The sequence below is a fragment of the Hippichthys cyanospilos genome, chromosome 17 (genome assembly GCF_059441005.1).
Source record: "Hippichthys cyanospilos isolate Australia breed blue-spotted pipefish chromosome 17, RoL_Hcya_1.0, whole genome shotgun sequence".
Lineage (NCBI taxonomy): Eukaryota > Metazoa > Chordata > Actinopteri > Syngnathiformes > Syngnathidae > Hippichthys > Hippichthys cyanospilos.
The window spans coordinates 8,607,278-8,630,826 of NC_142385.1; the positions used below are offsets into that span (position 1 = coordinate 8,607,278).

At 38.2% G+C, this 23,549-nt stretch overlaps 1 protein-coding gene across 1 annotated transcript in view; it reads left to right on the forward strand.

Moving 5' to 3' along the window:
* The window catches only part of skap1 (src kinase associated phosphoprotein 1), a 46,035-nt gene extending 23,762 nt beyond the window's left edge, over window positions 1-22,273 (forward strand). Inside the window, exons 9-15 of the mRNA XM_088439200.1 lie at window positions 374-457; window positions 534-658; window positions 875-938; window positions 3,176-3,394; window positions 7,846-7,899; window positions 7,971-8,074; window positions 21,551-22,273. Of these exons, the coding sequence (XP_088295326.1) occupies window positions 374-457; window positions 534-658; window positions 875-938; window positions 3,176-3,394; window positions 7,846-7,899; window positions 7,971-8,074; window positions 21,551-21,643 (743 nt within the window). The 3' untranslated portion in view covers window positions 21,644-22,273. The remainder of the gene's footprint in view (window positions 1-373; window positions 458-533; window positions 659-874; window positions 939-3,175; window positions 3,395-7,845; window positions 7,900-7,970; window positions 8,075-21,550) is intronic.
* Window positions 22,274-23,549: the final 1,276 nt, after the last annotated feature.

A 23,549-nucleotide genomic window follows, 5' to 3' on the forward strand; every position in this document is an offset into this window, starting at 1 on the left:
TTTAAAAATTTATATACACTAAAGGATTGATCAGTTCACACGTGTGGATATTATTTTTTTTACAAATAAACAGACTTGAGGTATTTGGGGGGGGTCTTCTGAAAAGTGATGATTTTGGAGAAACATGGATCCCACTATATGACAACTAAACATTAGGAGTCACGTTTTAGCTTAAGCATGTGCACCGAGGAAATTGGGTCTATTCACAAGGTCAGGACAGGGCTCGTGAGCTAAGCCGTGCGACCATGAAAGACTCAACTTGACCTTGACTCGATATTCATGAGATTCCACTTGACCTAGCCTCACACTCGTGGTCATCACCTTATCCGAACGGGAATTTTCAAATACGCGGCGCGTTTTTTTTTCTTTCCAGATCACAGCTTCTTTGGCTCCGAGTGGCAGAAGAGATGGTGTGTCCTCAACAATTCCGTCTTCTTTTACTTTGGCAGCGACAAAGGTTGGCTGGCAAAAATGCAAGCTGAAGGTGAGCTTAATCGGCTGGAGTCTTTCATTTAGTCTTCCTCTCCCTGTAGATAAACAACAGAAGGGCTCGTTTTACATCAACGACTACAGCGTCCAGCTTGTCAACAACTTGAGGAAAGACTCCAAAAGGAACGCCTGCTTTGAGCTGACTGCTCCCGGACGGAGGACTTTCCAGGTTGCTAATACATGACACTGATGCGAAGAAATCCAAAACAAAAATGAAAAAGCGAGTTCCTGAATTGATATTGATCGATTGATTCCTGCGTGTGTTATTTTAATATATCAAAGCAATGATCATGAATTGATGGTTATTTACAAAATGTCTTGACTCCATCTTGCTGAAAGTATATTTTGGTGTGATTTATTTCTTTATTTTGCTGTTTCTTTCTAGTTCACGGCCAGCAGTCCTGAGGAGGCTCGAGAGTGGGTCGACCAAATCAGCTTTGTGTTGCGAGGCAAGTAACAACTTTTATGAACATCCGTAGGTTTGGACACTATCAATTTCAGTTTATTCACTTGACTTAGGCTTTTTTTTTTTGGTGCGGTGGGGGTCATTTTTGCTGCACACTGCTTGCACTAACAGCATGGATGAAAACATAAAGCAGCTAGTGGTTCTCAAACGGGGGTACGCGAATGCACCTCAGGGGGTACCTAAAATGTTATCAGGATTACTTCATGTATCAGCATGTCAGATTTGATTTTTTTTTTTTTTATTCCATCACAGGAATAGCACATTTTATATTCATATTAAGAGCAAATTAATTGGAACATGAAGCAACTATATCAGACACAGCACAGTTCACACCGCACTGTGCAAAGATATTTTGTGATGTTTATAGGGTACTTGGCTATGAAAAACAAAACTTTTCACAAATTGTACATTGTTAAAAATATTTTGAGGACAGCTAAAAGCAGAGTTAATGTTGCAAACTTAGTGACTTAGTGTGGTAGATCAATTGTCAATTGTCATTGTTTCACGTTAAAAATGTTAATTTATTAAAGGTAGTTTTTAGATGTGTCTCTTGTGTTTTGGCAGAAACAAAATTTATATCCAAGATGAAGCACATATTTTCACATCTGCCCTAAAAATGATCTCTATTTTTTATGGTTAAATGTATTGAAGTTCAAAATGAAGGAAATAAAACACTAGGGAAAAACAGCAAAACCCTTTGCAGAAAAACTGGATTAAAACGAGAATTATGATTTTTGTGAAAGAAAATTGAAGATTTTAAGGCCTATTCAGTGCTATCACAAACACACATTTAAACATACACACTGTAATCTCAGCTGAGAAATCAAACAAAAGCACACATAACTTGCATGTCACCATCCCTTTCTTGCGCGTTATTTCGAACCCCCCTTGCTCCCCTCCTACTGAATTCCAGCTTACAGGAAATTGATTTGTAGCTGTTCTGGTTATCCTCCCGTGACATTGATTTCTGCCCGGACCTGATACCTCGTGTTGCAGCGGCCCCCGTCGCCCGCAATGAGGCCGCTCGTACATCTGGAGCGAGCGGGGGGCCGCCGTCCCCTCCCCGTCTACATTAAAACGGACTCGGGCTCGGGCTCGGGCCGCGCCACTTGCGGGAAGTAACGGACACTCAGCAGTTTGTCTTACTTCCTTGTTTCTGACGACAAAAAGGAGGCCGATGATGGATGGGCCTCCTCAACGTAAAAAGGCTGCGCTACATCTTCGGCAGTTTCTTTTTTCTTTAAGAATAGCGGGTCAGATCAGACCAAATGTTTCTACACGGCGATTCATATTAGAATCATGTATTTGCAATTAGTAGAATTATATTGTATATCCCTGTAGACCCATGTGAAAACCGTGTTTTAAGAAACCAATGAAATCATTCTATAACCTTTTTTTTTCTACCTGTTGACCAGTGCTTCTCAATTATATTTGCCAAGCCCCCCCCCAGAAAAAAGAATATTTTTCTCGCGCTCCCCTACTTGATGTATTGACTACAAATAAGATTATTGTCTATAAAAATTGTAAAAGTATACGTTAACCTGTATCCTTTTTAACATTATCAAAAGAAGAAGAAGTCAACTTTCAACAACTGTTTATTTTTTACAGTGTTTTTACAGGTTACAGCTTAGTCTGAAACAGAAAAAAACAATAACCAAGTGCATCAAAGTGTCGGAAACTTAAAAAATAAATAAATACAATTCTTATTTTATTACAATTACATTTGGCATGACAAAAGCAAATCCTTTTCCCAGGGGTAACAGCTACAATGAAAACAGAAGAGGCCCCAAGATTGAGCCCTGTGGTACACTATATGACAAAGGGGGCACAGTGGGTCTTTTAGCAACCCCGGTTCCTGACGAGTAGGACGCAAGCCACTGTAGAGTGCTACCGCTAGTTCCCACCTGGTTCTGCAAATGAGCCAACAGAATACTGTGGGCCAACATGTCCAACAGAAGAGTACACACATAGTTTCCAGTGTCATTAGCCAGGAGGTTGTCATTAAAAACTCATAACCGGGCTGACTGTGTTCTGCCTCGAGCATCTCATCGGGACCATGTCCAAGATTGAAACAATGCGTATGTCAGTTGCTAGATTATAATTAATAAACATTGGAGACTTTCTGGAAGTGATTTTTATTGTTTGCAATGACTAATCAGAGCCAGGTGGTCACGGAAATCCAAAGGCAAGCTCTTTTTGTGAATATTCTTCTATCATCAGATCTTAGCTCCAGCACCATTCCGTTCGACGAGGACGAGGAGGATAATGAGGATGAGGAGGAGGACAAGGAGGCGACCTACGATGACATAGACAGGCCCAGCGGCCCGGTCCCGCCCTGGTCCGCCGCTGCTGTCGCCAACCGGGCGTCTCACAGTAGCGCGGGAAGGCGGGAAGAAGCGGACGAAGAGGACGACAGTGACATTTACGAGGTTCTGCCGGGTAAGGAGTTACCTTTTGTCGTTCGGACAAAAACCTTTTATGAAAAACCTTTTATGGCCTGCAGTTGGCTGATGACATAATCCAGATTTTACTAGCCTCTTGTCTAAAGTCCAGCTCACCTGGCGGCATGATCAGAAAAGCTGAAGATAAAATGGAGGGATTGAAGGATGGGTACTTTCGTTATGTTACAGCACATCCAATTAGCTGATGTTGCCAGGCAACAAATAGCCTCACATTTCAGCTCACAAAGTAGAGTTTTGGATAAAATCGCCTAGCAACAGCAATTTGGTGGTAATGAAGACCCGTCTGGGAGCTTAAAATAGTTCTGGAGCTCTTCGTGTCAAATCTGGGATTAATCTGACGAGATGTATTTTTAAGACCCATAAGAACCATATTTTACTACCCAGAAACCCTTATTTAAAAAAAAACAAAACATTACAAATGTTCATTATTCTCATTGAATCATATTTTTATTGCCTGAATTATGCTAGGCCTACGTTTTTTGGAGTGAATTTAAATATCAGTCAAAAGTTTCACAAGTTAAAAAATAAAACCTTCCCGAGTAATGCATAAGCAAATCTGATTTTGCTTTTTCTTGAACATATGCTTTTAGACATTGCAACATTTAAGAGTTTTTAAAATTTTGATGCCAATATGTTTTGCCCTTTTATTGGAAGTGAAAATATAATATATTGGTTATTAGCCTCTTGACTATTAATAATCGCTACAGGCACTGAAAGGAAAAACACAAAATTCTATTGCTAAACTTTAAATCTGGAAATTAGTAAATAATGATTTAAAAAAAAAACACTGAATTCCAATTTTATTGTAATGACTGCATATTAAAACCCATAGTTTCTTCTAACTATTCATGTTTGTTTTTTTTTATTCAAGTTTATTATTAAGAAACATAAACCCGATTCAGAACCAGGCCCTTCTTTTTCCTAATATTTTGGGGAAAAAAGAAATGCCTCTTTGGAATCGATTGGGGTAAGTGGCAATCTTTTTATCGAGGTGAAAACAATTGCAATTTAATTATTTTTGAAAATCATCCAGCCCTTTTTAGAACCATGTTCAGTATCTGTAGAACCCAAATAGTTGTTTATGTAGACCAGAACAATTTCCGACCTGTAGGGTCGATTTGGGCATAGTGACGATTCGTGTCCATCATTGCCATCGTTTGACAATGTGCGTCCGTTTTTCTTTTTTTTTTTTTTAAATTGCCCAGCAACAGGGATTTAGTTACTGCCTGGGAGCTTAGAATAGTTCTGGAGCTCTTCATGTGAATTCTGGGCTAGATTTCCGGGATTTTGACGGAGAACGTTCCTGCGAGTCTTTGCCGAGGCCGCGCGCGCCCACGTGTCCCCGAGAAGGAGGACAAAAGGCGCGGTCGGATCTTCTCAGGGCCATCGTCCATCACTGCTTCTATTAAATAAGATACATCAAGATTCAGTTTCACTCAGTGAGTACATTACCTTAGCCAAAATCTGCGCTGAGAGGCTGATCAGTCTTGTGTGTGTCACGCCGCCGTTCAAAGCCATCTGGGAGGAGGCGCAGGGCCCGACCACAGATGGCGGATCGGGTGACGGCCTCTTTCCTTCACATTCTCACCCCGTCACTTATCAATCAACGCGCCGCGCACTTTGCTCTCTCGCTCTCATTACTTTCCCTTGCGTTTGTATTTATGGCCGTTTTCATGCGCCGCCATCGCAGAGTTATGGAAGCGGCCGGGCTTTGGAACTCAAAAGTTTACCTTGGCGGCAACCGCGCCTTTTTTGGGGGAACCAGAACCACATGTCAGAAACTTTGATATGAGAACCGTATTTTTTGTAAGTGGACGTTTTGGGACCAAATATTTTGTAGTACTGTATAACAATGGTTCGGAACCATAAAAAACATTATTTTACAATACCTTAAAATCAGGTATTAGAGCAATATTTTTTGGTTCCGGCTCCGTAGTGGAAATAAATTGTAACCGCGATTGTAGTACCCCACTCTGATATGTTGGAATCATATTAATGATGTTCCATACCATTTTTTGGTACGGATACCTTTAATATTTTTGAGACATAAAGCTTCATTAGAATATTTGTGATAATTTACCTCAATGTGTCAAACTATTGCAATATAGCGCCAACTACTGCAGAGTAGGATTTACTCAATGTATTTTTATTTTTATTTTTGCCTTAAAGGAAGTATGTGTAATTTTTTGCATGCGCCTGTGGGAGTTTCAGGGGCATAACGGTAAATGCAGCAATAAACACTCCTCCTGCTGTCCGTGGCTATAACAGACATGGCGACCTCCGAAAGAGTGCCAACTCTCATGTAATATCATTTAATGTCGACTAGACCTACGATTATATTTAAAACATACTTTTGGTTGATAAGAACACATTTATTTGCAAGTTTTTAAATTTTTTATTAATGTACTCATTTTTAATGAAAAACGGTCTAAATCTAACACAGTGTCACTTCAAGTATTGGTGACTGGTATCAGCAGCCTCCATGAGTACCCAATACCTTAAAATAATGACTGTAACACATCATTACTATTTACAGTATCTGTTGAATCATATTAAAACATTTTTGCCTATATAGAAGCACAGTATCATATTTTTAGTGCATATCAAACCATATTCAAACCAAATTAGTCATTTAACCATGTTACAACTATATTTTAATTAGTGATGTTCGATACGAATTTTTTCTTCAGATCGACATTGATATGAGTATTTAACTTTTGAGTCACAGACAGACACTGATATCAAATACCAATTGTAATAATACTTTTAAACAATGAGGTCAAAACAGAGGTCATCATCACGATGCCTACGGGCACCAGGTAGCCCCAACGATGTGTAGCCTGTAGACCTTTGCTGCAAAAAAATTACAATATTGTGATTTTCTGGGAATTTTACAAATATACATTACATACTACACTTGATTTTCATATTTGTTACATATGTTTTTTCATTATTCTGATCATACTCGATATCCGTATGATACCTGGCCTTATTTCAACGTATTATACTTGAGGCGTCGGCAGCTCCTTGAAGCAGTTTTAGGATCATGAAATAGAAATTATCATTATAAATGAGAAGAACAGAAGAATGCCTTTGATTTCATAACATTTTAAGAAAGTGTTTTATTGGAATACGTAGGTATTTTTTCTGTCAATTTCGTGGCGAGAAATTTTGTGTATCATGAGTAGTAGTCATATCGGTACTTGCAATGTCAACACTAGTTGAATGTTGATACTTGTATCGCTCTGAAAAAGTATTATCGAACGTCCTTATTTTGTCCCCCAAGTACCATGTTAGATTTATATTTAATTTCGGTTTAAGATGAATGCAACTATATCCTTCAGAGTTGTAGTTTCATATTGGAAGCATATTTTTAGTACCGACATGACCATGTTAGCGCCCTTTTTCACTCACCAGTTAACCCCATTAGAACCATTTTTCAATATACATATTAGAAGTATATTTTTAGTGTTTTTAGAACCATCAGAGATATTTTCCGTTTGAAGCAGATCCAGCTGACTCAGGACAAAGAAAAAAAAAAAAATACAAACGGCATATTTGGACAGATGGACCCGTGTCAATCATTGGAGTTGTGTATGTGCGTATAAGTGTGTGTGTGTGTGTGTCCTGTCTTCCTGGAAGCATGGGTGCAGCTTGCTGGCAGCAGTATAGTGTTGCCTGGTGCTGGCGTGGCTGTCATCCCGCGAGTGTTGACGATGGATGTGCGGGTCCGTCGACGGTATCACCGTGTCCCAGCACAGCCCGCCACGTGTGCCACGCCCCCCCCGACCCCCTCGGCCAATGAGGCGCGGCGACATCCTCTTCCTCATATCGATCGTCATCGGAGGGCAGAAAATAACAATCATCCCGCCCCGCGTTCACATGAATCTCACATTGACTCCTGATCCATTTTATGTATTTTTTAACTGCTTTTTTATTGTCTTCTTGAATGGATGCGCATCAGCAAATGTTAGCATTGAGCCGCGTCATTTTCCGCTCCCTGTTTTAATGCCAATGCTGCACTTCAATACAAACTGTCAATACTCTCGTTTGTGTGCTATTGCACATTTTAAATGCCATAATGGAGTTTATAACAATACATATTTCAAAGAGGATGAAAAGGTTTTGGAATTGTTCATGATTGCTATTGATTTGAACTTATATTCCACTAAATTAGAAAGGCAAACTTCATATAAAAAAGATAGACAGCAGTGCTCATTTTTTATGCTTTTTATTGAATGAAAAAAAAAGGTAATCACTGTGGTATCGCGCTCTTGCTATGTTTATAATATAACCCCAAAATCAGGCGTTATTACAGTACAGATTTTTTAAAAATCGATTTAAAAACCGCTGCATTAGCCAACGTGCTGTACAAACATTTAATCCAAACATATATTTAAATGTAATATGTGTTCTTTGTTTTCTTAGATGAGGACTTTCCGGATCCACCAGCCGACTGCTTGGAGTTAAATGACAATGCAGGTATTATATTAGCTAATTGAATGATTAGTTCAAAAAAATGACTGTGTTTTTTAATGTTGTGTCTTGGACAGGTTTGGATTATGCCAGCTACTACCAGGCGGTGTGGGACTGCCAGGCTGACACGCCAGATGAGTTGTCTTTTCTCAGAGGAGATCTCATCTTTATCCTCAGTAAGGTCTGTATGGACATTTTCATATTTGTTTTGTTTGGTGTTACTGTTCAACTGTACAGAAAAAGGACTGTCAGAATCATTTGGTAATTACAGTTAACTTTATTATGCAATCTTTAATAATATTTTTTCCTGCACTCAACAAATGCTGAGTACTATATAAAAAAACTATATTGAAACAGAAAAAATCCCAGAACATAGTGAAACAAAAAAAGTTAATGAAAACTATTGAACGAATGAATGAAAGGTCATTAGAACTAGCTAATTGAAAAAAACGAAAACAACTATGGTCAAGACCAAATCATAACTAGCTATACCTATTAGAGATGGGGAAAAAATCCTATAAAAGAGACAAGTGTGTGTGTGAGTGTGTATGTATACATATATATATATATATATATATATATATATATATATATATATATATATATATATATATATATATATATATATATATATATATATATATGGTGGTCACAAAATCAGGCTTATGTCTGCGAAAATAAAATAAAATCATTTTGATAAATTCTAATTAAATGATAATACATAATATATGGAGGTAGCTCAATTGATGATACAGTAAGTTGGATGTTGAATTCTCTAGTTCTGAGTAAAACGCGATTACAGTTTTGGCACATTCATCTTTACTAATTCCTTATTTTACTAATTCCTTATTACTTTTGGCTGCTGAAAAATGAAAATCTGGACTAGGCATGGGCAAAGAATATGGCCCGTTAAGATTTATTGTGTATTGTGTTTATTTAATTTTCAGTAAGTGGAAAAGTCATTTGAATAAATAGTTAAATACATAGGACTTGAATGATAGAATTGTAATGCTTTTGTTATTTTTCCATTGAAGTTAAAGCGCATGTTTTCTTGACGTCTGCATTTTTTACTGGATTATCAAAACATTGCTCCCATCTGCTCCTGGTTCAGCACTTTTGTTACATTTTCAAACCATTTGCGGACCTCGAGTCAAAAAGTTTGACCACCCCTGTTCGAGGCCTTAAAGAGATAGTTTTTCTTGAAAATATATCCATACACACACAAATTTTGAGTCGTGGCAAAACTAGCAGGCGACCTTTGGCCGCTCTGGGAAAGAAGATGAAGAAAAGTGCACGGTGCGTGACAAATCAGCAGCATTGATCCAAATGGCCCTGTGTGCAATGGCTATTAGCGGTGGCATTCCCTGTCAGAGAGCAGTGAAATTCCCAGTTAGAGAGCAATGAAATTCGCTGTTAGAGAGCGGTGAAATTCCTTATTGTGGTAGTCACATTCCCTACAGAGTTTATGAGTGCCAGACAGCCTAGCGGGGGCATCATTCTCCTCACAGGCACCGTGGTGAAGTGCCGCGATGGTGCTGCGTAATGGCGCTGTTGTTCATTACGCCGGCGCCATCGCAGGGGTTAATTGAGTCTGCCTGCCTTCCCGATTGACATCAACTGCTGGCTGGCGATAGCATTCGCGCGGCTCCCTGCAGCGCCCCCTACAGGAAATCCAAACCTTGCGTCGTGTTACTTTTGCTACCTCCAACATGGAGATTGGCGGCTGTGCTTTGTCTCAATTGGAGGAAATGATAGCTTTTGAGAAACAATCTTGAGAAAAAGTTTCTGCTTTTCACATGTTTATTTAATATTTACACCCAAACAGTGAATGTGCCTTCAAGAACCCATAACGGGAAACATAAACAATCAATAAACAAGTCACCTTTAAAGTCATAAAAAAAAAAAAGCATGTATGTGCAAAACGAAGCTCTCTTGTCCAAACCGCCTGGAAGCAGTGGAGTCCAAGAGTGGACATTTAATCAACATTTAAAGACACTTAAGGGTGTTTGCTTCGCGGCTGACGTGCAGGCAGCTGAAAATAAGTTGGCAGCTCCTTCTGGCACTGCCAGATGGATGAAATGGTCACCTGTTTTGACATTTTCAGCCTATCAGGCGCTACTGATAGGCTGAAAATGTCAAAACGGCTACCATACATTCGTCTCTCCCAAGTGCTTTGTAATAACAATGTATTTTATTTTAGGAGGCTTTTATGTCATTCAAGCAATATAAATTGATCAATAATATACTGTATAGCAAAGTAACATAAAACAAGAGCATTCTATAGGGAAACCTTTATCTAAAGAGGTGCGTTTCGAGTAGGGACTTTAAGTAAAAAAAAAAAATTGCCTTCACCATATAATCTTTGCCACCATTATTCTAAAAACATTACACCGGTCAATATTGCATTTGTGGATTATGAATTAAGCAGCAAAATTCACCCGTATTTATCCATTGTTGGGGGTGGCCAGTTTGTCAATGTATTATTTATATTTGTATCAAATTATGGACAACTTTTTAGTTTGTGAATATGGCTAAATTGCTGGACGATCCCTTTAAATGAAAACTTAAAAGAGTAAACAACTCCCGATAGTTTTCTACAATAGTGTAAATATTGCTCTCCAAAATTTCAAAACATAAATGTTCAAATTTCACTTATCTTTGTTTAAATTCCAAACAAAAGGTGCAGCGTTAGCAGGGTCATCAGAATTTCTTATAAAATTAACTGAAAATTGAAATAAATTGTTCCCTGGACTTTCAAATGGATTTAATGGCAACCAGAATTTTAGAAATAGACCAATACCGATTTGTGAGAAAATACCAAATACAAAATGGATAAAAACTGAGTGAAAATGGATTAAAAAAAAAAAAAAACCTGGTGGATTTCCTTACGTCAATCTTATCGTCGTTCCACAAACGCCGATACCTTGTTAGAGCTAGCAGTGGTGTATAGACTTTTTGTTTTTCTAATTTTGACTTGAATGCGTCAGTGACCCGCCGATGTAACTCAGCCTCAAGTCAAAGTTCACTTCCGCGCACGTTTCGGACGCCGCCGCCGTAAATCGCACGAGACAATCTCCTGTCGTCTCCTAAGTGTCTGCTTTGATGACCCGCGTCCATATAACACCCCCGCTGAATAGCGCCGCGCCGATTATAGCCCGCAATCGCCTATTTACTTTAACGAGCCCTCCGGGAGGACTTCCCCGCGTCTTGCGCGAGCCGTCGACTTTTACGGCAGGATTCCGAAGAACCTTGACCTCTGCTAGTGAAATACGGGCCTCGGGTTGGGACTCCGTTCTGCCGCCCATATAACTGGGAGCCGCGCACATAAAACCAGCGTAATAAAAGCTCATAAATTGTGTGGGGTGGGGGGGGGGCTTGTCCGCGCTGTTATGTCAACACAGAGCATAATTACAAGGTAATAAGGACACGCGCTAAGTGCTAAATCAATGGCGCTAACAACGTGTTGCGCGGAAGACTGAGCGCCGGCGTTGCGGAATGGACACGCGGTGTCGTGTGGCTGTGAACTGAGCGCAACGTGCCCGTTGCGCGCAAGACCCTCGTCCGTCATTATCGATCGCTCACTTACTGTAAAGTGCGCGCGTTTTTACTGTATGCGTTCGCATATCAATGACAAAGTAAATAAATTAAGAAGCCCACAACTCATGTGAATCCCATTAGTCGGGGAAAAGTCATCTCTCGGCCGTCGCCATCTTGGCTGCGACGCGGGATCCTGAGACATCCGTCATAAGAGTTCTTCGGTGCCGGCGTCTTATTTAGGTTCATGTGCGTTTTTCAGAGCGTGTCGCCGCTGTGTTGATGTCGAAACGAAACAAAAATGACATGGCGCTGGGGAATTGAAACTGCTGTCACGGTAGAGATAGCATGCATGTAAAACGAAGGCCCAAAGGGTTAATAATTTGATCGACTGATATTAGCTCTTTAAAAATTGGCTAAATCAATATTATTTGTCTTTTGCTGAGTTGAGCTGACTTTATTTCAACATATCATAACATACGTGTTCGTCAAAGATAATGACATTCAAAAATTGCGCCCCAAAATTAAGAACAGCCATTTTTTGCCGTTTTTTCTATGTTCTAAATAACATAAAATCAGATTTTTCTTTTTTAATAAATCAAAGTAAATAACCCAACAAACACTTGCACATTTATTCAAAAAAAAATCTTGTGCAAATTGAGACAGCGATCATCTAAACTATTTTCAATCTGTTTAAACATAATTGAACATTTAATGGCGTGTGCAAAAAAAAAACATTCATGGCTTATAAATATCTTAAATACCGCAGTTAAATTGTAAATAACAATTGTAAACATGTCTTATGAACTATTCATCCAGCATTTGTGCAAAACCTCAATTTCTTGACTTGTGTATTTTCAAATCACCGATTTTTAAAATGACGAAGTAATCAAAGTCTTTTTTTTACCCAGCTGAAGTGTTGTTAAACTGTCTAAGGTCGTTTCTGTAATTCTTTATATAGATTTTTAATTCATCTGCCAATCGAAGAACATTTTTATTTGGGCAAACGTTGTAATTGACCGAAGTAAAAGATTTGTGGCAATCTGTTGCACAAAATTCTAAATTATTTCCTCAAATTTGTTTTGACGGCCTCGTTTGTGTTTTTGCCTTAGAAAGTAGTTTCAACATGTGTACTCATTTTGCTGCCAACTAAATACTTAAGCAGCATTTTACGAGACACCAGACATGATCTGGAAAAACAATTGTCCGCATTATAAAAATAAAATGCTCACAAAATACTCATTTGTGGCCACATGAGTTACAATGTGCACACCAAGTATTCATTTGTGGTTCCCAAACGGGTGTAACGTGTGTACACGACATCCAAATGATTAATCATTCATTGCCAAGGTTTTTTGTGTGTCTGCAGATTACTATAAAGTTGACAAAATATTTTTTTTTATTTTTAGGCTAACAGAACCTAACATATTTAGGGAAGCCCCCTTTTCTGCACATTATGGCACAATGGCGCCATAAATCATCAAGTTGTAACCACAAAATGCTCATTTGTGAGAACAAATTAGCATTTTGTGGCTACAAATGAGCATTTTATCCACGTTATATCTGCCACGTGGCCAGTTTCAATTTCCCCCCCCCCCCTCGCGTCAAGTCTGGGGCTCCATAGCCCGCTGCTCCAGCGCCGATTGATTATTGATTTACACGCGGTTCCGCTATTGCTTGAATTTGTCACAGCGGCTAAAGGGCTGTTGTTTCACATGTGCCCCTCGCTACAACATCAGCTTGTCCCCGCATTCTGCCCCACTAATTTATGTGCCCGGCGACGTGGACTCCACAGGTCAGCTGTCACATTCCACTATTCCCACAGGCGCTCATGGAGAACGCTGAGATGCACTGGGAGATTTATGGCGCAAACCCGCCTTTCCTGCTTCTGCACGCTTTTTTTTCCCTTTTTTTTTTGCCGCCATGTCTGCCCTAGTCCTCAGAGTGTCAGCCAATCAAAGTCGGCATTAGTGGAGGAGAGCCCGCCAATGACTGGCGAGCTCCAAAGTGTCCAGCTGCTTGTCAAAAGAGACTAAAGAGCGTGGGCAGCAGTGACACCTGCTGGCGAATTGCAGGAAACCGAAATCGGAGGAAAGATGGCGGAATCTATGATGTCTTTTGAGACTTGAACGAAAAAAAAGCCACGTAAAAAGACATTACACACTAAATATATTTGCAAAAGCAAAGCTTTACAAATTGAAAAAAAAATAGTAGTGAAATAAAGTAAAAAGAGAAAATGCTTTTTTCAGGGAATGGAAACATTACTTTACTCAATTATAAGTGTACCCTAGTCCTTTTTATCTTTGTCAAGGGATATCATACACAAACTACGTTTTTTTTTTTTAAATATATGTACTATGATTTTACTGTACGGCTGTAAATTAAGAGCAAAGTCAAACGGTTATTTGAGAATTGTAGTTTATTTTACTACACATTATTCTATCGTATATTTAAAAAAAATCAACTAAAACTAACTAAAGCATTTTAGTTTAAAAAAAACTGCATGAATTGTTAGAAAAGCTTTTTAAACTCCTTAATACCTTATCCCTCTTTTAAAACCCCCAAACTAACCCAGGCACACCATTTTGAAACCAAAATTTAAAGCTCTAATTCTGCCTTGAAATCTTACTTTGAAAGCCTTATCCTCCCATTAAACCCAAACTTTCCTCAAGAACTCATTTTGTAGCCGTAACCCTTTTTGTTACCACTATAACTTTCATCCAAATGGATTCTTCTGCTGCTCTGTATGGCCGTGTTCTGGCAAGCTTTTGAGGGATGATGCAATGCTGAAAGAGGCCATTTCCAGCATTTGCCAGATTAAGCTGTGCTCAATAAATGTCATTTTAATACATCAGTGTAAATGTAATATAATGACAACATTGCAGTGATCCCCAGGGGAAGAAGAGTAAAAAAAAAAAAAATGAAAACCACATCCGACTCCTATTTTTTTAACATAATTATCTTGCATATTTTAAAAGTTAAACATAGCACAAACAAGTCAGGCGATAACTTAGCTCCTCCCTTGACACCAATTTTACTTTTTCATTAGCCAGGGTTGTGGCTTTGCGAAAATTAGTACAATTTCCAATTACACAAGGACTCTAATTATCAGAATAGTTTTTGATGAATTTGATCATCGATTTGTTGTCGATAAATTGCACCTACGTTAAATTAGAGATACTGTTTTTCAATTATTAGGAGTCAAGGAGGATATTTGGAAGTAATATTAATATTCAATAAAAGGGAAACTATTATTTATCAAGATCCAAAAAAAGAACAAATCCAAAAAAACTTTGTCACAAAGGTCTTTAAGAATACATTTATTAAACAACTTTCCAGATTTGCTAAATGATATTTTTTTAATCCGTTATTCACAGTTGTCATCTGTGTTTAAAATTTAATCAGTACAGTTCAGTTACAATTTAAGATGTCCTGTACCCTTTCTTACCCATACGTTTGGAAGTAGCGATACCACTACTACTTTTGATACAAATATTTTCCTGAAAAAAAAATCACAATAATACAGTAAATTTTCTTAAACTGGCACAAAATGATTAGTTTTCTATTCTTCGGATTCAGTTGCCATCACAAGTCTTGAAACCTTCAAATAAGTCAATACTGATACCTAGTACCTTATTCAAACTTAAAACAATAGCTCCTGATAGTTTTCTAAAGAAAGAAAGTTTTTCAAAAATTCTTAATAAGTGTCAGTTTTTTGTTTTCAATATATTTTCATGTCACTATTTGATGAGGTCGCAGCTTAATAAAGGCATACTGAGTAAACGTTGCTTGGTGCAATTTTGCTACTTTGGAACTTAAAGGATTAATTAAAATACTAAAAATGAAGGGGCAAAGTGTTGTCCTAAAGTCAACTCAAAATTGCAATAAATAGTTCCTTGAAGTCAACACAGTTTTATCGACCGTTATCGGCCGTGGGATTCTTTCAAAAGTCCGATGCCGGCCTTCTAATATCCGCGCCCATAATTTGCGAGGTCAGCTTGCTCGCGCACATACGTATGAAATCCAACCTGTCCTTGTCGTCTCCCGGGTTCCATAAAAAGTCAAATCCGGGAGACAAAAGGGACGCCGAGGTCTTCCTTTCTTCTTTTGTGTGAACTCCCCCCCCCCCCCCCCCCTCTGTCACGCAGCCATTTAAGGACCCCCGCCGCTATTGTGGCCATAGACACCAAGCAAGACATCCTATTTACCACCCCGAGTAGCAGGGGGTGAGTCTGGGGTCCGGGGTCACGCGGGAGGCAACGGTCACCGTCCGGTCAACTACAGTAGCTCATCATTCAGCCCGGCCCGCAGCCCGATCCATTCCGCTTGATTATTATAAATTGGGGAAGGGGGGGGCGTAAACAGCCGTCATCATTACAGATGCGCAGTGGCATACACAAATGCTCTTTAAATGGCCATTAGCTTAAGCAGCCCCGCGCCGTCCCAAAGCACACTTTTTTTTTTTGCTTTTCGTCTCGTCGTGCTGGGATCTTCTACTAGCTTCTTCCTCGTCTTCGCCGCACTAATTAAAAGCCCTCCCGCAACAAAGGTGGACACTAATCGGTCCTTTGGAAGTGCCGAGGTACGCGGGTGGCAAGCGTGTTTCGCAAAGGTTTCGACATCTTTTGTTTCGACACGCAGACCCCCGTTTAGCACGAGGTGACTGACATTCATATAAAAAGTGATCATTTCTATTGATACATTTAATTTTGCTAAAATATAGTTCTACAATAAAAGAGTTAGTGCAGATACCTGTTCAATATCAATCCTTATTTTAGGGTATTGAGTACTTGAGGAGCTAGCTGATACTAGCCACAGAGACTTAAGTCGTATTCACAATTATTTTTTTATTGTGTTAAATTATTGTGTTTTTCTTTATATATATATATATATATATATATATATATATATATATATATATATATATATATATATATATATATATATATATGTACACATTGAAAGTACTGTAAAAAAGGCGTTGGTACTTTCATACTGGTATCAGTGGGGGGAAAAAAATTCTGTCATTGGGGTTACGTTTGCAAACATACTGGCTGTAACTGAAAACCGCCGAGTATCAGATGAATTTTTTTTTTTTTTACTGTTTTGTCAGGTCCGACTTAGGAGGAGGAAAAATATCAACAAAAATTAGCGTGGTAAATATGGTCATAAATCCATGTCCATGGTTTTTTTTTTTTTTTTTTTTTTCAAATAAATGACATTGCTGTTTTTTGACTTGTCTTACTAAAAAGGAAGAAAAATTACAAGAAAAATTGCGACATAAACCTGCAATTCAAAAAGTTATGTTCATAACTAAAAATCCGTAATAGAGTGAAGCCGCGGTAACCGAACTATGATGCAGCCTGGGAACGCTGTATTGAAAATTCAATTTTTTTAATGACTTCTTCTCCCCCAAAAACTGACTTACTCCCTTCCTGAATAAATTTGACTTTTTTTTTTTCCCCCTTAAATAAATGATAGCCTTTCCATTTAGACATCCAACACACTGAAAAACACAACATAGACTGAGTAATGTAACATCTGTTTGACTTTAGCCTGGAATTTAAACTAAATAGCAATTGACTCAAATGGCTTTTTCTAATGGTGACATTTGACCCTATAGGAAAATATCCGCTAAAGGCGATTTCATTTTCCTTCTGTAATTCAAGTTTTAGGCAAGTAGGTTGGCTCCTATATTGTACCCGATTGCATGTTACAGATGATGAGATTGTCCCCGCCTAGCCAAGGCCTCCTCCATGTTTCTTTGTTAGCGTGATGGAGGAAGTGCAGCCTATCTGAGCGCGGGCGAGGAGGAAGAGGAGGTAGGCGGGGTGGGGCGGGGCGGGGCGGGCGTTAGGCGGCGGGTTCAGCGGCGGGGCAATGAGACACTTCCTGCGCTCCATCACTCCCAAGGCCTGCCTCAAGTCAGCTGGTGGCCAGCGAGCACCTCTCGCGTACCGTTATTAGTGCCAAACCAACTACGCGCAAATAGATAGATGGATAGATTGACAATTAACAAAACAGCCATATTGTTTCTTACGCCTAGTACAAAGGGTTCCCTTGCCGAAAAATGACCATTCGAGAATGATAGAGTTTTTGAACGGCAAACCAACATTTGAAATAAAGTACTCATTCAAGGCGTTCCACACCCCCCAAAAAAAGAAAAAATCTCCTTTGAAAATTTCAGCATCGTTGCGTGATTGTTTGCTGCACGTTGAAAAGCTGCTTATTGATTGGAGTGAAAGAAAGTATAAGGTGCCAATCCATGTCTACCATCTAGTGGGGAAAGATGGTATTGCAACTAGCAAAACTATAGTTGACGCAGCTTCACAGTTCAGCACCTGCAAATTTGCGTATTCACCTTCTTTACTTTTTTCACTTTCACTTCTTCATTTTCATCCCTATTTAACACATTTATTGTGGATTTTTTTAAAGGAATTTCTTGTTAATAAAATAAATCAACTTTTGTTTTCAGACCAATACCAGTACTCAATTTGAGTAGTCACAGATACCAGTAATACTTTTTAATTGACAACCCCCCACCCTCAGATTTGTTTGAAAAATTATATATTCCATCATAGCACTTTTTCTTAGATAAATTTAAGATTCAAAAGTTTTATTGTCATATACATAGCCATACTACACAATAAAATTCTTATTCTGTTCACTGCCCCGAATAGACCCCATTCTACAATCAAGCAAATAATATAGTAGGCAATAAAACAAAAACAAACCAAAAAAAAAAACAGAGTAATAACAATGAACCACTAATAAATGAATAGGTGTTGCGTAAGAGGATGATAGCGCAAAACATCATGTAGTGCAAAATATTACGTATTTAGCAGCTTTCCTGCACTGTGCAGGATTTGTAAGGTGCACGTGTGCATGCGGTAAAATGACTGGTGGTGAGGCAGATTAGTGCATGAGGGATTTTGAAATTGTGATAGCAAGATTGCTCCAAGAGACTGGTCCATATCACGAGTTTCTATACTTGACCATCCATAAAATAAATGTTCAATACTGCAGATGATTATGTAGTTCGATAGCATAATCCAAGCTGTTTATTCGCCCTTAAATCTCTTCTCTATACATGAAATATATATTGCACACAAAAACCTTAAATACAAAACCTACAGTAAATTTTTGCTAGAAATATATTTTTTTAATTAATAGGCAAATATTTGTAAGCAGCAAGCAGGAGAATGAAGGTGAGGCGACGGCGGCGGCCATGACGCCACGGGCTCACCTTCCTCCTGGCGCTGAGCGATGTGCCTATCAGGACGCTGCCATTAGCCAGCCCCCCTGAGTGGTAAATAAAGGACGGCGGCGGGCACACTGCTGCTGTTGCCGTGGCAACTCCAGATTGTTCCCTCGATGGCGGAGGATGGAGAAGAGTCACCGGGAGGTCAACGAGTCGACCCGCCGCCGCCGCGCGGCGCTGTTGGCGACGTTCGTTCAGACCCCCGTCCAAAAGAAAAATGAAATGAAATAGAGGGCTTATGTTTTTGTTAGCAATTGATAAAATTGTGTTTTTTTTTAAAAAAAAAACTACCCCCATGAAAATTAAACTTTTTTTACCCTCAAAACTCTCTTAACTAAAATGCTTATTCAAGAAAATAGAAATATTTGTGATTTTTTTTTACTATTAATAATATTGAACTTTTTAGAAATTTTAATTTTTTTTCTTAAACTTGTTGAAATATGTTTTGGGAGGAAAATAAAATTGTTCTTAACTCCATCTCCTTGAACAATTGAATGATAATTTATTTGAATGATGATTTTCCTCCCCTCCAAACTACTTTATTTCTTTCAAATGTAAAGTTGCCCCCCAAAAACAGACCTTCAAAATTGTAAAAAGCAAAGACATATTTTAAACTTTGTTTCCCCTAAATAAAAGCATTGTACTGTCCAAAACAAATGCATTTTTTTTCTACAGCAAAAAAAACAAAAAACAATGGCCCCCCTCACAAATGAAAAAAAAAAAGAAACATTAAAAATCCTGTGGGGGAAAAAAAACTAACCCCCCCCCCCATCAAAATATTGTGCTCAATCATGCCCCCCCCTCCCCGCTCAGCCCTTGCCCGGCCTCCCACCATTTCCCCCTTTAAAAAAGACATCAAACAGAAGGAGGAGCACGTAGATTTTGTCATTTGGATAATTCACTCAGGGATGCGGCCATTACAGCAGGTGTACTCTGGATGAACCCGTTGCGAGCGCGAGGAAGATGGACTCTGCACGCCTGACAGACTCCCAGCGCCATTGGCTCTGCCACCCCGCCTCGCCTCGCCTCGCGCCCCGCCACTCGTATTAAAATGCCGCCGACGATAATCCAAAAGACCTTTCCGGGGGAGAGTTTGAGAGTCTTTTGCACAGATGGGCGCTACAGATAAATACAATTCGCTTGTCGCTGCGGTGGCTGCAAGAGTACTGCAGCGCCCCCCTTGGGGGAGGAACATTTCGCTGATGGAAATTTTTATGGATAGATGGATGGACGGATAGAAAGCTAGCTCGATAGCTAGCTACGTGCAATGGATGTAAAACTAGCTTGAATGCTAGACACACAGACCGACTGATTGACAGACAGACAGACAGACAGACAGACAGACAGACAGACAGACAGACAGACAGACAGATAGATAGATAGATAGATAGATAGATAGATAGATAGATAGATAGATAGATAGATAGATAGATAGATAGATAGATAGATAGATAGATAGATAGATAGATAGATAGATAAAAAGCTAGCTTGATAGATACCAAGGTGCAATATCTAGAAAGCTAGGTTAATAGCTACTAAAGTGTGATAGAAAGCTAGCTTGATTGCTAGCAAGGTGTGATGGATTGAGATTGATAGACAAAAACAATAGAAAGCTAGCTGATAGCTAACAAAGTGTGATAGATAGAAAGCTAGATTGACTGGTAGAAAGGTGCCATGGATTATAGCTATGAAGCTAACTTGATAGCTATATTGGTGCAATATCTAGAAAGCCAATTTGATAGCTACCAAGGGTCGATAGAAAGCTAGCTTGATAGCTAGCAAGGTGCGATATCTAGAAAGCTAGCTTGGTAGCTACCAAGGTGTGATAGAAAGCTAGCTTGATTGCTAGCAACGTGCGATAGTGATTGATAGACAAAAACGAAAGAAAGCTAGCTTGATAGCTAGCAAGGTGCGATGGATAGAAAGCTAGCTTGATTTCTAGCAAGATTAGATAGATAGATAGATAGATAGATAGATAGATAGATAGATAGATAGATAGATAGATAGATAGATAGATAGATAGATAGATAGATAGATAGATAACTGCAATTTACTGTAGGAAGATAGAATAGGCAGAAAGATAACTTCCACATTGGATTGTTGTGAATCCTTTATGCGATTCTATTCATCAAACAGCTCTAACAAAAACAAGAGTAATAAAACATGGTTACACACCAAAGTGCCAATTAACATGTTTGTTCACCTGCTGGCGGCTAAATTGTTTCATTTAAAGTCTTTTTTTTTCTTCTTCTTTTTTAATATTGTGAATCACAATGTAATTTAATGGCATAAGGTGATGAGTTATTCATGTTTACCGCTGTCAATTACAGGGCCAAATGCAATTAGATTGTTGTTCTTTCGCTCAAAAGTTTACACACTTGCCTGTATTTCAATTACACACATGGATGATCAGCTGGAGACATTAGTCATCTTTCTTTTTAGCTTGTAGGAATTTCTTTTGTGTTCTAACTTTATGTCTCAATCTCTTAGTCGTTTGATACCAATAAAAGTAAAAAATATGCACACTTTGGACTTTGATGATAGATTAATCATAAATAGGCAAAAGTGACAATAAATTACTTCTACAAAAAAATAACATGAACGATTTTGTATATAGGCTACATTAGAATGTTTTAATATGACCTCTTGAAATATTTGGTTAGCTAACTAATAACATTGATTATAGATAGTATTTGTAAACAAGTAAACATTTTAAAAAGAATTATACACAATTAAAACTCCCCGAGTTCACGTGAGCCACTTTAGCCTAAACATTTCTGGTGTAAAAATAATTCACATTTGATTTGGAATTGCTCTGAATTTTTCCCAATGAGAATGATTGGCATGTTTCAATGTTTGCAGGAGTACAACATCGACGGCTGGTGGGTGGGCGAGCTGAACGGCGTTGTGGGTATCGTCCCCAAGGACTTCCTGCACCCGGCCTACATCCTTTGAGCTGCATTCACAATGAATATCTCCCTCCAAAAAAGTGACATATTTCTAAAAACTGATTTTTTTTCCCGCCCACTTTTCTGTCAATAAAAAGTAGTGTATTGCTGACATTTGTGAAATGTTTACAATCGTGTGGAAAAGCGATTGGTGGTTTCTAAGTTTTGCAGGTTTCCTTTTGGCCGCTAGGTGGCAGAGCTTCCCTTGAAATAAGTACAAGAGTCAAAGGGTAGCTTTTTTATTTCCCTTCCACCCCAAAATAACCACTTTTCTTTTAATGACCTTTTCTTCGAGGAGAGTAAAAAAAATGGCAAGATTTAAAATAAATTAATAGTCTACCATGCATGGTGAAGCATTTTGTTAAGGAAATAAAGACAATATAATGCCTGAAAAACATTGTTTTTCCACACAAAAAAAGACCACGTATAGAAAGCTGTTCTTTCGCAAAATGTTTTTTTTTTACTTGGAAAAAATGTATTCCCAAAAGAATGACCATGGCCATGATCAAGCTTTTTTGCCGTTTTGAAGTGTGTGCGACTTCACTTTACTGGTTTTGTTCCTCTCCGGTGTGCGGGTCCCAGAAGCTCCAGCCCTGTCGACCTATTTTAACTTGTAATTATTTGAAATAAACTCTTGAATGAATATTGGAATACGTCTCTGTATTTCTGACCAATGCCACACATAAAAAAAATATATATTGACCCCAAAAAAAAAAAAAGATCACGTATAGTAAGGCTGATTTAATGAAAACAACAATGTGTAGTCAGGCTTTGTTCATGAAAAAAAACGTATACGTCGTAAGGCTTTTGTTTGGGAAAAAAACAGGCTTTTTGCGAAAAAGCAACCATATTAATTATGGCATTTTTGAAGATTAAAAGACAGGACCATGTATAGTAAGGCTTTTCATTAATGTGAAAAACAACTGCGTATTGTGAGGCTTTTTTGAAAAAAACAAAAACGACCATGTATAGTAAGGCTTCATCAGGCAAAAAAAATTATTTTAATGTATAGTAATGTTTAGTAAAGCGTTTTTTTTCTTTGCAAAAAAAAAACAAACATATATAGTAAGGCTTTTTTTAAGCAAAAGATAAACTGCATTTTTTTGTTTTTGGGCAAAACGACCATTTTTTGTAAGGCTTTTTTTTTCGTAAAAAGACCATGTATAGTAATGCTTTATTGGGTAAAAAACTAACTGTGTATAGTAAGGCTTTTTTTTTTTTTTTTTTTTTTTTTCAAAAAATGCCCATGAATAGTGTGATGTAAAAAAAAAAAAAAATGTTAAGGCTTTTTTCCCGACAAAAACAACGACCTTGTACTGTAGTTTTTTTTTTTTTTTGCATCAAAGATTAGTAAGGCTTTTTTCCCCACAAATAACAACCATATTTAGTAAAGCATTTGTAGCATATAGTAAGACTGTTACAAATGAAAAAAAAGTGTAGGTCTGTTTTTTGGGGGCGATTGGGGTATATTGTTTTTTTTTTTTTTTTCAAAAAGACCATCCCTGTGAGCCTTTTTTTCCCCTCAAAAAAGACCATGTATTATAAGCTTCTTTTTTTTGCAAATAAAACAAAAGAACATGTTTGGTTAAGGCTTTTTTCCCCGGCAAAAAAACTACCATGTTTAGTATAGCTTTTTTTTTTGCAAAAAATGACCACATAGTTTTTTTTCCTCATGTATAGTAAGGCATTTAGCAAAAAAGACCATGTATAGTGAGGTTTTTTCTTTTTGCAAATAAAAAAACAACAGAAAAAGTAAGGCTTTTTAGTTTAGTAAGGCTTTTCTCCCCCACAAAAAACAACCATGAAGCAACCATGAAGCATAAAGCATATAGTAGCATATAGTAAGGCTGTTCCAAATGGAAAAAAAAGTGTAGGTCAATATAAGACTGTTTTTTGGGGGGAGATTGGGGTAT